Source organism: Bubalus kerabau, chromosome 20 (assembly GCF_029407905.1).
Source record: "Bubalus kerabau isolate K-KA32 ecotype Philippines breed swamp buffalo chromosome 20, PCC_UOA_SB_1v2, whole genome shotgun sequence".
NCBI classification, from domain to species: domain Eukaryota; kingdom Metazoa; phylum Chordata; class Mammalia; order Artiodactyla; family Bovidae; genus Bubalus; species Bubalus kerabau.
The window spans coordinates 20374037-20389921 of NC_073643.1; the positions used below are offsets into that span (position 1 = coordinate 20374037).

Consider the following 15885-nt stretch of genomic DNA (forward strand, 5'->3'; position numbering starts at 1 on the left):
TGGCTGCCTGGAGGCCTTCATCTAAGAGCAGCTCAAACAAACCCCCCTGGGTGATGCTCTCCACACTCCCTCCTGCTACTTTCTCCTAAGATCCCCCATCACCCTGAATTGAAAATGCTTACCTGCAAGTCTTGTTAGATCTGAGGTCCCTGAGGGTACTGTCTGCTTCTCTCCCCCATTCCTAGTCAGTTTAGGGCTGACTCAGGGGACCGGTGCTCGACAAACACTTTTCTGACTGACCCAACTTAAAAACACTCTTCTGTTTCACAGACTGGCCAGACGGTGTGGTGCCAGATTTCAATGTAAAAGTTGACATAGTTTTCAGGACTCGGGGGAATGACGTATATGTTCCTTTGATGTCATGAACTAGTAGACATCCTGGCCATGTGGACTTTTCATTTCATTCTTTAAGTCCAACCAAAGTTACAGAATGGGGAGGGCAGATATTAATTGGTTTTTGAGGATGCCGAGATCAAACCCTGATGAGAGAAACAGGGGTACTTCACAGAGCACTTAGGCAGAAAGAAATATGCTGGCAAGATTTATAGCTGCATTTATTTCTAAGGTGGTTCTATGTCAAAGGCCAGGAAACATATATTCCTTGCTAAGCTGTACTTATAGAGTGTTCTTAAATGGAATTTCAGTTGAAGGCATCTTCAGTTAACTCAGGGTTACTGCCTTGAATGTCAAAGAGGAAGGGGGCATCTCAACACATTACAAAAACTGAGATTGCACACTTCTGAAAAGCTGAAAAATGTGAAACAACCCCAATGCAGAAATGATAAACAAGAAATTATAAAAAACATAAATGATGTACAATACCATATAATACATTAGTGAACTGTCCATAATATTATAACCAATGTACTTGCTCAGAACCTGGACAAATACCTGGACAAAACAGGATTCAGTACTGTTTAAGCAGACTGTAAAATCAGACTTGGGACTGTCCATATTTGCAAGGCTGAATTCAACTCAAAGTTTTCCAATCAGAAAAACCATCCTGTGGTATGAAAATACACCTCCTAACACAACAACCTGTTTCCTGATCTGGTGATGATGCCAGATTAATGGAGGATTTTTATTTATATGTGATCAGTTTTTGTTTGTTTTTTGCTTCAATGAAGTTTAAAATAAATATCACTGGATTGATAACACTGCAGAATTTCAAAATTTAACACCATTCAGACAAGAGATGGAGGCAGTGCTGAGTCAGGTGATATCTGATCTACTGTATCTGTCAAAGGAGAGTGGGTTTCAGGGAAAGTGTTTTCAAATCGGGTTATTCTGTTCTGTCTTAATTTGAACCTGCTTCCTCTAAATTCCCCAAAAGCAGATGTTTGATTTGCTCAGTATCATCTGCCTTTGTTGGGGCATGGTGGCCTACACTGAAGTTTTACAGAATTTCACTCTAGAATTGATAGGTTTTTCTTTACTGTTTTGTGGCCCCGAAAATAGGCACAGAGATGGATTTGAAGGAGCAACATGACAGGCCTTCTTTCACTCTTTGCCCAAGCTGTCCAATCTCACTGGAACTTGAACGTGGTCATATACTCCCCTCTTTGAATACCTGTAACTTAGACCAACTTCCGTTCTCAATTATTTTTAAGTAACCGTGTAAGATGTTTATCATTAATTTATGAAGCCACTTCTATAATCTTTTAATATTCTTTCTTTTTTAGTTTTTAAATTATGAAACTATGATAACACATTTACAGAAGATTTGGAAAATACAGAACAAAGTTACATATAGTTCTACTATGTATTACAGTTATTTTTAAGTAGATGAATATTTTTGGTTGGAGTTTTAGTATCAAGGTCTCAAAAATTAATAGAATGAATAGATAGAAAAGTAGAAGGATGTAGTAGACCTGAAAAGCACTGTTAACCAATTCAACCTGATTAAGGTTTATACACTTTTAAATTGGCAGAAAAGGTGAGCACCTAATCAAACTCTTTGAAACAAGAAAATCCTAGAAAAAAGTTTGTTTCTAAGCAGCAGATCCTAAAAGTACTTTTTAACCGGAAGGTTGACTTAAAACATTTTCATCTTGCACCCTTTAAACCAAAAGGCATCAACTGAGAATGGAGCTAGGGAGAATTTTTAATGGATTTGGATTAAATCTATCATTTTTACCCAGGGAAACTTCCTTCCCATTTATGCTCAGGCAGTTTCATGTAAGAGGACTATTAAAGTGATGAGCTGCAGTGTTTTGACAAGCACTTGTACTGGAAAACTTGAAATCTCACTGGAATACAGTTATAAATTCACTGGGACAAAAGAATGCCCTATTTAAAAACTAGGACAGACCGTGTTGATATGGAAAAAGGGAATAGCTATGTGAACAATACATCTCAAATTAAAGACTGAGTTGCTGGCATCCATCTAAATCAACAGTAAATGTAATTACACTTTGAAAGTACTCTTGTCCTGTCTTACAGTTCTAAATGGATTAAAAGGAAAAAAAATATTATTTGTACTCAGAATACCATTATAAAAACAAAGATGGAAAGAAGCATAGCAATGATCTGACAAAATGGTCCTCGTTAGGAAAGAGGAAGACTAGCCCACATTATGACGCAATATTTCCCCCTCCTGTGTCTGCTCTCTTCCTTGATATCTCTAGAGAGAAGTGCTTCTGTTGATTTTATAAGTATAGTAGGAGGTTTAGAGGAAAACAAAAGAGGGCCTTTTATTCACAGCCACCCCCTGAATTTAATGACACTATTCCATGTTTTCTATTTGTTTTCCTTCAGTATGAATTGCCCTGACCAGTTGGACAAGGATGCTTGCCAAAGCAAGTGTTACTTTTCACTATTCTATCATATTGCTTAGGCTGAAACAGGGAGGTACTATTACTACTACTTCTACTATTTCATAGCATATATCCTTTAGTAAGGGCTCAAAGTGATACACTGGTCTGGGCAAAGTTTGTTCAAGTGTTTTCCATAAGATGTTACAGAAAAGCCAGAATGAACTTTTTGGCCAACCCAACATAATCATCAGTGGTGAGTCAGTAACAACTCTCAGAGCAGACCATTCCCATTCCTGTTCACACATCACACAATTGACCATTTGTTCTAGGGTATAAGTTTGAATACCCGAGGTATTTATTGGTATTTCTTGCGTTTGACTAATGTTGAAATTTATCTTTAGACTCTTTAGGTCTTTCACTGAACCTCTCCCTGCTTTCTCAGATAAGTGAAGGTGGTTCCTTGTTTCTCTTAGGCAGAATTATGAGTCCCATATCCTCTTTAATTCATCATCAAGCCCAGCCAGCCAATCTTTTCTATTTCTTTGCTGCAAAAAAGGTACCATGACCATTTTGGGTTTGAGATGGTAGAGTCATTCATTGATATTTCTCAGTATATATTTAATAAAAAAGTAAACCAGGACAAACATTTTTACTAAGCTTTACCTTCTCATCCAAGTTTTCCATATTGTCTTCTCAAACCAGAGTATGAACAAATAGATATAAAAATAAGCTCTCACCATTGAGACTTTTAAAGTAGAGTGACCAGCACCAAATCTGCCATTACTGAATCTGGTTCAGGAAAGACACATATGCACACACCGAATCACCTGTTCTCCAGAAAATAAACCAGGCACGTGACCCACAGCAGCCATCTACACTAAACTTAGCAAACATCATCTTTGAAAATGTATTTCTTTGTGTACATAGATTTTGAGGTCATCATGCACAGTTTTCATGGAAACATTTCTAATTCTCAGTGGAGACAAGAACACACAAATAAACAAAAAGTAGATTGTTTCTTACCTTTTGGAAAGCAGGCAAAAGCTATACTGTTGGTGGAATAGTGTACCAAGTAACAGACTTTTGTACACTCTTTCTTACTGGTGGTATACAGTCTACAGGAAAAGTAAATATATAGGTATGTATAAAATAAATGTGCACACAATATTCATTTTTATTCTTTTTTCTCTCCTTTTGGAGAAGAGGCTGCGATAGAGACCACAGACATTATGCCCACTCTCTCAGTGGGTTCAGTAGCTTTTGGTAGACCAGTTGACCACAATTCAGGTACCTCTGAACATGGGAGTATGGGTGTCTTATGGTTTAAAGCATTTGGACTTTACTTGAAGTGAAGCAGGTGAGGGAACCAGCTCCAAAATAATGTATCTACCTGCTCAGAAGGTTATTTTTCTTCTTGTTGATATCCTATTTTTGACTCAGCCTAGACCTTTCATGCTGACCTGCATGATTAGTCCAGAAGAATGAGACAAGTAACATAATGTAGAGAATGTCAGGGATCCAGACAAATGAACAAGCAAAACAAAACAAAAGCCATCACTAATTGACACAGCACAGGAGCATGTTCCAGAATTTTCTTGGCATTGTTACTTGGGAAGATTGTGGTCCCCTCATCCATTTTCTAGCAGTTGAGGGATTTATTGAGCAGCACAAGTTTTTATTTATATATTTTCCTTAAGTATATGCAAAATGGTAATTTTCAACAAAGGACCAGAATACAAACTTATATTTAAAATCTTATTATTGATTTTCTGTTTTGGTGGTAAAAGGCCATTCTTCTAAAATGTGCTTCATCACAATATGCTCACTGTCTTAAACTAGTCTTTTGCACAGTGTGTGTCCAGCTCCTCTCTCCAAGCCAGTTTATCAGTCATATTGCCCCATGTCCAAAAAGGCGGTGTGCTCCAGCTGTCCACATTCCTGCCATCTCTAATCGCTAGGAAGGTCCAGAGTAAACTATTTGTAACCAGTCCGGGTACTTGAGCAGCTTCTCTGCACTGGCTGGGGCACTGGCTTAGAAAATGGATGGTTGTTTAGAACCAGGTAGCTTAGGGCTGCTCATTCTATGCACTGCAATCCTTTACAAGGAAAGCATCTGATCAGAGGATAATTCACAGAGCATCTTCTGGTTCTGACCATGCCAGGCGAGGAAGGTAGCAGTTCCTACCCACCATCTCAAGAAAGCCATGCTGCCTCGGTTCATATTATTCGTCCAACTGGAAAAAGGTCTTGGTGGCCATAGATAAGCCAAGAGCCAAGTCTTCCAGTTGATCAGCATCTTCAAGTCTGCCATGAACATACATCTGCCCAGTCAACAAGAGATTGGGAGAAACGAGCCTAACTCAGGACGCAGGTGCGAGAACCAGAGGTTGAGGTGCCCTTCTTTGTAGAGAAGGAGTGTGGAGAAGTCTTCAAGGTGGCCAGATCTAAAGCTCCCCACATTAGGTCAGGCACTTGTGGTCCTCTAGCAGCAGAACTATGGTTTGTATAAATCAAAATACAGTAAGTGGCAGAGCTACACCCTTAGACCCCCTGCTGTTTTTCATCTGAGCTCAGAAACCAACCAGCATCGACCCATTTCTGGATATTCAATATGGCAGCAATACAGAGATGCATGACCGTTTTTGAGATTTACTTTTTGTTGAATCCATGCAGAAATAACTTTTTCTTTCAAGCAATGAAATTTGAACTGAAGAGGCAACCTAAGAGGAAAACCAAACTTCTTGGGGAAAAAAATCAAGCAGTGCAGGGGGCAGCTTTAATTTCTGCCCATATTATGCCAACAAATTCATTTTTATATGGATGTATGCTTGCTGTATGGAGTTGGATGATTAGAAGTGAGCATGCACCAGATGATACACTGCAATGATTAAAAATGAAAACAGTGGAGACTGAAATACACTGAGACTAAGTGTTTAGGGAAACAAGAAGGTAGCTCATCCTATAAATTCAACATCCTTCCAGACACATTCCCTCTGAGAACAGGAGGCAGAACTCTCCCTTTGGAGAGAGTCCTTCTTCAGGCCCATGGTCTGTGCTTTTACTTGTTTCTTTTTAACCAGAAAGTTTCCTTTCAGCCAGTAATTTATTTGTCTCTGTTACCAAAGTTCAGAAGTTTGACATGACTTGGAGCTACATATTGTATTAAGTAATGCAATAATAATATTCTCTCTCATCAAAACAGCCTTGTCTATTTTCATTGATTGAATTTTCACTACTCTTCTTTCTCTCTATATACTCATTTTTCTATTACTAGGGACTGGTTTTCCGGATATAATGGCTATCTATAATGTCACTATTTCCATCTTAGTGGCTCCTTAGGGCTCATTTAAAATAACTATAGGTTTGCATTTTTGTCTTACCTCACATATTTCATTCTGTTAAGTTGACTTTGTCCCAGTTCAGCATCATTGCTAAAACCTTGGGAGGTATTTCCAGAATGGGCTCAAACTGAGTGTCCCAGAGTGAAATCCTTGCTTTTATGATCTCTGGCTCTGCTCTCCGATGGAGTCCTCGGAGTCATGGATAGCTATTTAAATTTATTTAAAATGAAGTAAAAATTTCAAGTGTATTTCACAAGTAGCCATATTTCAAGTTCTGAATCACCACATGTGACCAGTGGTTTCTACAGTGGACAACACAGATAGAGAACATTTCCATCATTGCAGAAAACTCTAATGGACAGATTTTGTGCAGAAAAGGTCTTCTGACTTTTCTTAGGGACCTTTGAGAGCTGGGTGATCAGAAACCCCAATGTTTGGAGGTACATGAATCTCCTCCTATAATTCAGATGATATCTGGGCACATTATTGATGGTTACTTTCAGGGAGTGTCTACACAAAGCCAAAATAACTAAAATAAGTTTTAAAACATCTTTTGGATTTATTGCGAGACAAAGGCTCTTTTGGATTTCATCTCTTTTTTTTTCCCCTCCTTGAACTATTTATCTTTGTTCTGTGTAGACACCAAAATATCAACAATGACAAAACCCAACAAAACTTTTTCAAGGGGAAGGCATCAGATGAATCCCAAATAGAACGATTGTCGTGACTGACACAGGTAATTACGATACTTGGATTTTTGAGTTGTCAGATGAGGCCTCTACCCAGGCAGCCTTCTTTGAGCTCCTGTCTTTGCAGACAACACAGCAAACAGCGATGCATCTCACAGCACATTTCACCAGAGTTGGCCACCAGACATCATTATATTCTGTATATGCAAGCTGGAGTACCAAACAGAGAAGCCCAAAGAGGAATTTCTGCGTTAGGATTATCACATATCACTCATGTTGTGGGAAACAGAGCGGCAGAGAGCAGCAAGCATGGGTTTGGGATCAGACCTGGGTTTCAGACCAAGCTGCCCTGCTATGTGGTGTAGGACTTTGGTGATAGTCCCTGATCTTCCTGAGCCTAGGGTTCTTCAGTAAAAGGACAACAATGGTCACTGGCCTACAGAGTTATCAGGAAGAGTAAGAGAGATCTCCCACCCAGAGCATTCTATTTAATGTCTATCTCAAAGGATAGCAGATGTGTTTTTGTTATTATCAGGGTCATGTGAATATAAACATTTTAACAGCCAGTAGCATACTCCACATAGCCTCAACAAGGGTAGACCCTCATCATTAAAGCTAGAAACAGTAGAAATGTTGTTTGAAAGCTAGTTATTTTTAAGTAGCGCAGTATTAGATTAATTATCCCAATTCAAAGTTGCTAATTTGATCATTAATTTTCAATACATATAGACTTTTGATCATATTTTCTTTTTATCGGTATTGGCCATATGTTGTTAAATGTGTATGTCTGCACAAATATAAATGTAACACTGCTATTAGAACATCTTCAGGGTAAGGGTTTTGTACAATGCAAATCCTGCAAGGGGTCCTAGAATCAAATGCTATAGACGTATAACCATGTAGTATATTTAACAATACATATAAATAGATGCATAAATATGTTCACAGAAGTATGTTTATTGGCCAGTTTCATCTACCTTGTGGTGTTTGGTATGCCTTTAACCTTTTTACCTGTTCAGAAGTGGAAGAAAATTAACATGCAATTGACATACATATCTCTAGATGCCTGAGACATGATGATATGCATATGACCTAGATAGTATTATCTCCATTTAATACATGAGCATGCTGAGCTTGAGGAAAACTCAGTGATTGTCAAAGCCACACAGCTGGTGAGTGGAGTGGCTGGGCTTTGAACTGAGTTCTGTCTCAATCTGAAGTCTTCCTATACCACAGTGATTGTCACGGTGATTCTCTCTCTATCCCCCTTCCTGGAACTGACCATTTGTTCTGCACACATAAGAACAGAGCCTGTACCTCCATGGTTTCTCCCTCCTCTCACTTGTCCCCAAATCTCTTATATTGAAACATCTAAGTGAAGCCCATGTTGGTAATGGGCCTTTGTTTCCTTGTCTACAGACTCTCAAGCATTCACTGTATTTATTCAGCTAACTCTTGAGAAATGGATTGGGCTTAGATCATGGATCTTTGAACAGCTATTGTCAAAAGCTATCAGGGCCAAACTCAGTTGTTTGCTGGTTTTTAAAGATCTCAGTTGTAGAGCATCAAGGAGTACTTCAGAGTATCCAGAACAGGAATTGCTTTCTGCTTGGCAGTAAATCTTTGGGTACAACAAAATCAGGTCATAACTGGACAGTGAGTCTTGAATGGCTTAATGGCTAGCCCGAATCCTCCTCTACATAAAACAGGAAACATCATGAACATACCAATCTGCTTCATTCTATACGCACTAAGTTGGTTCAGCTGTGTCCAACTCTTTGCAGCCCTATGAAGTGTTGTCTTGGAAAACAAATCCTGGAAGTGGTATGTTTAATCTGCAATTCAATCTTACCACCATAGTACTAGTAAAGTTAGCAACTGGGAATTTTAAGCATTTAAATCTGGCTAAAATTGTCTTTCTTTTTTCTTTTCTTTTTTTTTTAAACAAACTAGTGTCTTTATGTCCATCTTCTTTGCAGTCATTTGTAGGAATGGCTAAAGGCCATGCAGGATTTGCAGACAGGCCACAAAGATCAAATCTGGCATTTCATCCTTAATCTCACCTCTAATACTTTATTTTTCATGGGCTAAAACTCCTCTGCAGTGATCTGGTAGATGCTTTTCCACATGGGGAGGCCATTAGCATGGTGGTGTCTGGGCCTGTGTACCTGGATGGAAGTTTGCCTGTTCTATTAAATATCTGATGTGCTTTTTGTTTCTAAAAGGCTTCCTTAGTAAAGAATCCTAAGTTTCTCCACATTCATGCTCCAGTGGAAAGAAGTTATGCTTCCATAGTTCTTGAATATTTCAACTTCATCTCTATTGCTACAGTTCCATGGGGTGTCCAGGGTTCCCTAGCAAGAAGTTGATCCCCTAAGAGGAAAGGAACAAGGAAGGTGGCTCAACAGCTGTGCTGATATCAGCTGGAGGGCTTGGGACCAAAGGATAAGAAGCCAGGGATGGGGGAGATTTCACACATCTGAAGCAGAGCCTCTGAAAGCTGCTTTCCGACAGGGAGCAAAAAGGAGGTGGTGAGCACACTCTTAGGAGCAAACGGCAGCATTCACCAAGGCAACCCAGCCCAGAAGACAAGAGCGCGCACGGCCTTTCTCCAAAGAAAGGCAAGCATACACCACATCTGCCAGAGCTTCCAGATGCAGGATGAGGAGACGGAAGGAAAGGAGAGGTACTTACTGTTTGGGTCTACGTTTTCACAAAGCTCTGTCTTGGCCTCACCGTTGGGTCTGTCACTGGGCTTGTGCGACAGCCGTGATGACATGGTGGCTGCCGTGACCACTGCCTTGAAACTTCGCTTCCGTTTCTGGACATTGAGTTCAGGGTGGAAAATGATGATGTACACTTTCGGCATGTATAGCATCCCCAGGGCCACTGATGCACTTAGGTTCATGGAGATTGTAAGCGTGGTGGTTTGTATGTAGAGCTAGGAGACATAACACACAAGACACTATTACAAATAAAATGACTGCAGAGGGAGGCCGAACACCTAACATGATGCCAAGCACGACCATGACAGGGAGAGGAAGCATAAACCCTGGGGAGACAGAATGGCTCTGCACATTTCTTGGTGAGTTTACACATAAATATCATTGACTTAAAGTCATAGGGTAGCTCTGAGTGCAGATCTATCCTGGAAAGTCTGCTTCATAGAGGTTCAGCATCAACCTTGCATCAGATCTGAAGTACCTTTATTCAGAATGGCAACTGGATATGAAACCAGGAAGGTCATATTTGCAATCTCGAGTAAAGGGTAGTTTTTTCCTACCCCCCATACATTCACAAAACAATGAACATTACATGATCTCTTACTGCACAGATACCCTGGGACCTTATTTGAAAAAGTCATTATGTCAACACATGTATCTTTCTGTATTTTTTTTTTTTTTGAAAGGATTCACCTTCATCATGCCTACAGAGTAGTGAGCTGAGTTTCCTTGGAAAGTAAGCCCTTCTTGCTTCATTCTGGTTTACAAAGCATCAATGGGCAAGAGACCAAGACCTAGTGATGTTGGCTTATACAGTTGCTAAGGGGCTACAAAACCTTGCCCTGACATGTGTTATGTGTAGTTCAGATGGTGCTCACAGCTGTCCATGTGTCCTTTTGCATCTTAAGAAATCAGCAGAGCCACCCATTCACTCATTCTTCACTGTGTTAAAGCATTGTCTTGCCTAAAGTGGAAAAGATGAGGGTTGAAGCCCGTGAGGAAGAGTAAGATCAGTAAGGGGAAAGCTACAGACAGCTTGACTTGGTCCGTTTGCATTTATGAAGTGCCTTGTCATGATTCATAGCCCACCATTCACTTAGATATGTCTGTGGTTTTCATGACTTCTAAAGCCTAGACTCACTGTGAGGTGATGGGTGTGTTCCTTAACTTGATTGTGGAAATCATGTCACAATATCTACATATGTATATTACATCATCACAGTGTACCTCTTAAAAAATGTTATATAACCTAAATATATGCAATTTGTATTAATCAGTGATAACCTCAGTAAAGCTGAACATAAATGAATAAATAAATAAACAGGTAAAAAATAGGTAGGTAAATAAATTAGTACATTTCAAGTACATTTAAAAAGAAAAGTTCAAGTGACCAGTTCCTATAGCTTTTTACATCAGTGGAAAACCTAGCCTCTTGACAATGCATTTGATCATGGTTTTCCACAATGATGTCTTCCTATGTGTCTGAGGATAAAATTCCCATCTTTAATGGGTTTTACAAGGGCCCACATGGTCTTTCCCCTTGTCTGGTTTCTCAGACTAATTGTCCACCACACTTCTCACCTCTCTCCTTCCTCTCTCCCTAGGATTTCATCCACATGGCCCTCCTTAAGTTCTTGAAGATGCTATGCTTATTCAACCACAGACTTTTCTACAGGCAGGTGTGTGACTTTTATTTATTATTGTTTCCTTCTGTGTGGAATGTTCCTCTACATTTTAGAACATCCATTCCAGCCTGCCTCCCCCACGACCTTAACTCTCAGCCAGCTTCTTTAACGACATTTGTTGTTCAGTCACTAAGTCATTTCCAACTCTTTGTGACCCCATGGACTGCAGCACGCCAGGCTTCCTGGTCCTTCACTATCTCTTGGGGTTTACGCAAGTTCATGTCCATTGAGTCGGTGATGCTACCTAACCATCTTGTCCTCTGCTGCCCTCTTCTACATACAGGCCCTCAAAACACTGTTGTTTTTAGGTCATGGCTGCCTGTTTGTAATCCTCTACCCACTAACCTGATCGTCTGAACACCCATCTCCCAGCCACAAGTTCAGTGAAGGCAGTGATGTTGTGTACTGGTGTCACTGTGTCTGCGGTGCTGACGGACAGTAGGCACTTAAGAAGCACAGAGTGGATGAGCTCATGTGTTTGGATAAGGGGCACCTTCTTCCTCCTGATGACTCAGTGGTCAGACAGCCTTTCTCTAAATATACAGGGATTGCCATCAGATCTATTAGCTGCCTGGCCATTTCTGACTTTAGTTCTTCAATCTGGGTCTCTGGAGAAGAAATTAAGAGAGACTTTGCTTTTCATCTGGAAGGAATACTGTTTTCCAGCAAACATTAATTTGAATGTGCGTGTTTCTGAATGCTTTACAGGAGCTGGCAGCCGCTAACTGTATAATGCGTAATAAATGTAAAATATAAAGACAAAACAATATTGAATTAATGATCCTTTTGGTTGTGAACTAGACCATATGTTTAAAGCTCATCTTTTTCTATTAGAATACCTTTAGACTTTCATCTCCATTCTACCCTGCTGCCCACCCTGTCCAAGAAAGTCTTACCCTGAAACAGAGGTTTATAAACTTAGATGCTGTCATTTTGTCCTCCGTGGTCACTGCTGTCATCCTGCTAATAAGGGCTTTGCAAACCATGAATTAGCCAGTCCAAGAAAGAAAGGGATCTAAACTGACCCATGGGATCTTAAGCTTTCCTTCTATTTCTCCACTCAAAAGCAAATTTTGCAGTTGAAGAGACCATCTGTAGTTTATTGAATTTATGACTTGTATACATAACTTGTATACTTTATACATTTGCAAATATTTGTGCTGGTCTGTGTATACATACATGCTTTTTCTCAAGAAAGACTACTTAGTCATTTAGGACTCTAGTAGCAATGTTGCTTATTTTATGGAATCTGTAATTTTGTTCTTGTCAAGCTAGAATCTATCAAGACTTTGATACTTGTTTTGACATTTTTGTAATTTCAGGGGACATTTCAGGAATCTGTGAAAACCAACAGGAACATCATTGACCATTAAGGGACAAATTTCTGTCCCTTAATCCTTTATGTTGCAGTGTGGTTAGGAATGAAGACTCCAGAGCTAATCTGAGTTCAATTCCCATTTACTAGCTTTGTGACCTGGGACAAATTATTTTGCTTCTGTCTGCCTTAGCTTCCACTTCTATACATGGGGATGATAACATGAGCCCCCCTACCTCATGATATTGTTGTGGTGATTAAATGAGTATTTGTAAAGTAGGATAGGACCTAGCATGTAGTAAGTATTATGAAAGGATTTTTAAATAAGTTACATACGTAGAAAGACAGGAAGACCCCAGTCTGCAGAGAACCCAGAGGTACTTGTTCATGGGGATACAACCCAGCTCAGCCCCAGGAAGGAACTCAGTTGCTCTCTTCTTGGCCTTTGGTGGGATGCTTGCTTTTTGACTCTGAGTTTTCACCCTAGCAGCCCTTTTAGTACAATTTTTTTTTTTTTTAGCAAATTCCAACAGTTAATTTATTTTTGATTAGAGGATAATTGCTTTACAATATGTTGTGTTGGCTTCTGCCATACAACTATGTGAATCAGTCATAAGTACATATATGTCCCCTCTCTTGAACCTCCCCCTGCCCCTCACTCCCCACTTGAGTGAGGTGGATGAATCTAGAGTCTCTTATACAGAGTGAAGTTAGTCAGAAAAAGAAAAACAAATATCATATATTAATATGTATTTATGGAATCTAGAAAGATGGTACTGGTGAGCCTATTTGCAGGGCAGGAACAGAGACGCAGACAAGGAGAACAGACTTGTGGGGAAGGAGAAGGTGGGATGAATTGAAAGATCAGCAGTGAGACATAAACATGACCGTATGTAAAACAGGTAGCTAGTGAAAAGTTGCTGTATGATGCAGGGAGCTCAGCGTGGTAATCTGTGGCGGATTACAACATATTTATTTTTTAGTCTCAAGGCTATTCCTGTTTTATCCAATGCTTATTGTCAAATGAGCAATGTGGATTGTAGAATTACCCTGTTTGATTTTGGATATTTTATATCATTTTATCTTCCTTATAATTTCTTGAGAGATGTAAAGGTGTTAGTGGTTGATTTTGGTCTCTCTTACCAGCACATAGGGGTCTGGCACATACAGCTTTACTGGGGTCAGCTCCTTCCCCCGACTCTGTCCCAGACTGCCCTTGTCCCATCTTGCTGTCTGAGGCTCATTGCCTCACCATGGTCCATCCTTGATGGCCTGAGCTTGTGGGAAAGATGCTCCCTGCCTTGCAGTGTTGGGATACTTAAGCCTTAATTTTATTATCAACTTCAATACATTTCCAGAATTCAGTTTCTTTCCCTTGGTTGAATGTGGCTTTCCTCCCAAGCACCATGTGTAACCCAGCTTGTACAACTAAGGAAAATGTGGGCAAAGGGTTCCAAGTCAGGTGGTGGTTTGTGCATTACTCTACCAAGCAGTTTTCTTCAAGTCTGATAAACAGAACCTCTGGCTCTCAGTTTCCTTATTTGCAACCTGAAGATAACAATAGTTTAGGGTTCAAATGCTGACTCTGATGACCTAATTAATTTTATATATGGAAAGTGCTTAGTACAATGCCTGGGAAACACGTATATGTGAAATATGAGCTGCTAATATTTATATTCTGCTGAATATTTATATCAGGATACTGGTATGTAGACCTAAGATAAGTCTTCTTAGTATTTGCTGTCATATATTTTAAACTTTAAATGTACGTCTTAGTAATTAACTAGAATGTAGGGTCTAAAAAGCCAGGCCTATTCATGTCCGGTCTGATTGACATGTGCCAGCAAGTATACCATTAGAGACACAGCTTTGTGCTGAGTTCAGGGCCAGGCAAAGCCCAGCTAAATCTGCCCCGTGCATTTTCTCATCTTGGTCTAAAAGTTCATTGTCACATAAATGTGACTGCAAAGCCCCAAGAGATGTCATTGTTGCTTTATAAATAGATGTGGCACTAAGGGTTATTGGAGTTCTCCTTCTGTAAGTATTGATTGCTAAAATACTAAGAAATTCAAAAAGTCTAGATTGCTCCTGAACAAACTTTGAAAGTTGCCAACTCTTGCATCAAAGTTTCAGAATCAGTTTAATTGAAGATGGTTTTGAGAGATTCCAGGGCAAGTTGTTAATGACCACATGCCATAAATACACCGGTAGCTGTATTTTCCAGATAGGCTATGTGAGAGAGACTTTTCTTTTCCAGTGTTGGTCCATCATCCACTTAGCACTGGCATTTTCAGTGAGATTAGTCACCCTCGGCATCCATGAGGGATTGATACCCAGACCTCCTGAGGATATGAAAATCTGAGGATGCCCAGGTCCCTTATATAAAATGATGCAGTATTTACATATGTGTTACTCTCATATACTGTAAATCGTCTCTAGATTAATTATAATACCTGATGCAGTGTAAATGCCATGCCACACCTGCTGCTCAGTCATGTCCGACTCTTTGCAACCCCATAGATTGTAGCCCAGCAGGCTCCTCTGCCCATGGGGTTTTCTAGGCAAGAATACTGGAGTGGGTTGCCCTTTTCTTCTCCAGGGGATCTTCCTGACCCAGAGAAAGAACCTGTATCTCTTGCATCTCCTCCATTGAGGTGGATTCTTTACCACTGTCCCACCTGGGAAGCCCAAATGCTATGTAAATACTCATAAATACTATGTTGCTGCTGCTGCTAAGTCACGTCAGTTGTGTCGGACTCTGTGCAACCCCATAGACTGCAGAATCCCTAGGATTCTCCAGGCAAGAACACTGGAGTGGGTTGCCATTTCCTTCTCCAATGCATGAAAGTGAAAAGTAAAAGTGAAGTCGCTCAGTCGTGTCCAACTCTTAGCGATCCCATGGACTGCAGCCTACCAGGCTCCTCTACCCATGGGATTTTCCAGGCAAGAGTACTGGAGTGGGTCGAAATACCATGTAAATGCTATGTAAATAGTTGCCAACATGCTGAAAATTCAAAGTTTGCTTTTTGGAGCTTTCTGGAAATTTTTTTTCCCAAATATTTCTCACCTGCAGTTTGCTGAATCCATGGATGTGAAACCCATAGATACAGAGGTATCCACAGTGGTGAATAGCGCTAGGCCACTACCAAGTAGCCACACAGAGCGCTGTGACAGTGGCGGAGCATTCTTTCTGCAGTCAGGGAGCCACATTCCAGTGGCAGAAGGAACACAGCCTAGAATCAAATATGCAAGGTGTCGACACTGCTCACCAGTCCTTTTTCCCACAGTGTGTACTCGGCCTGCCTGCTTGTCCCCTGGGCATGTCCTTTGCTCACCTGTTTCACCTCTGATTCCCTGTTTTGCATTTGATGTTCAG

At 40.2% G+C, this 15885-nt stretch overlaps 1 protein-coding gene across 9 annotated transcripts in view; it reads right to left on the bottom strand.

Annotated features, from left to right (window-relative positions):
* LOC129635131 (metabotropic glutamate receptor 7) overlaps nt 1-15885 on the bottom strand; it is a 651100-nt gene that overhangs the window by 43564 nt on the left and 591651 nt on the right. For 4 of the 9 annotated variants that reach the window (XM_055557816.1, XM_055557817.1, XM_055557818.1 and 1 more), the window contains 2 exons: nt 9481-9727; nt 7080-9159 (listed from right to left, as the gene is read on the bottom strand). In XM_055557816.1, coding sequence (XP_055413791.1) covers nt 9068-9159; nt 9481-9727 — 339 coding nt within the window. In that variant the 3' untranslated portion in view covers nt 7080-9067. Of the gene's footprint in view, nt 1-3779; nt 3872-6427; nt 6997-7073; nt 9160-9480; nt 9728-15885 lie in introns of those variants that run through there. The other 5 variants (XM_055557820.1, XM_055557822.1, XM_055557823.1 and 2 more) reach the window with 5 other exon arrangements.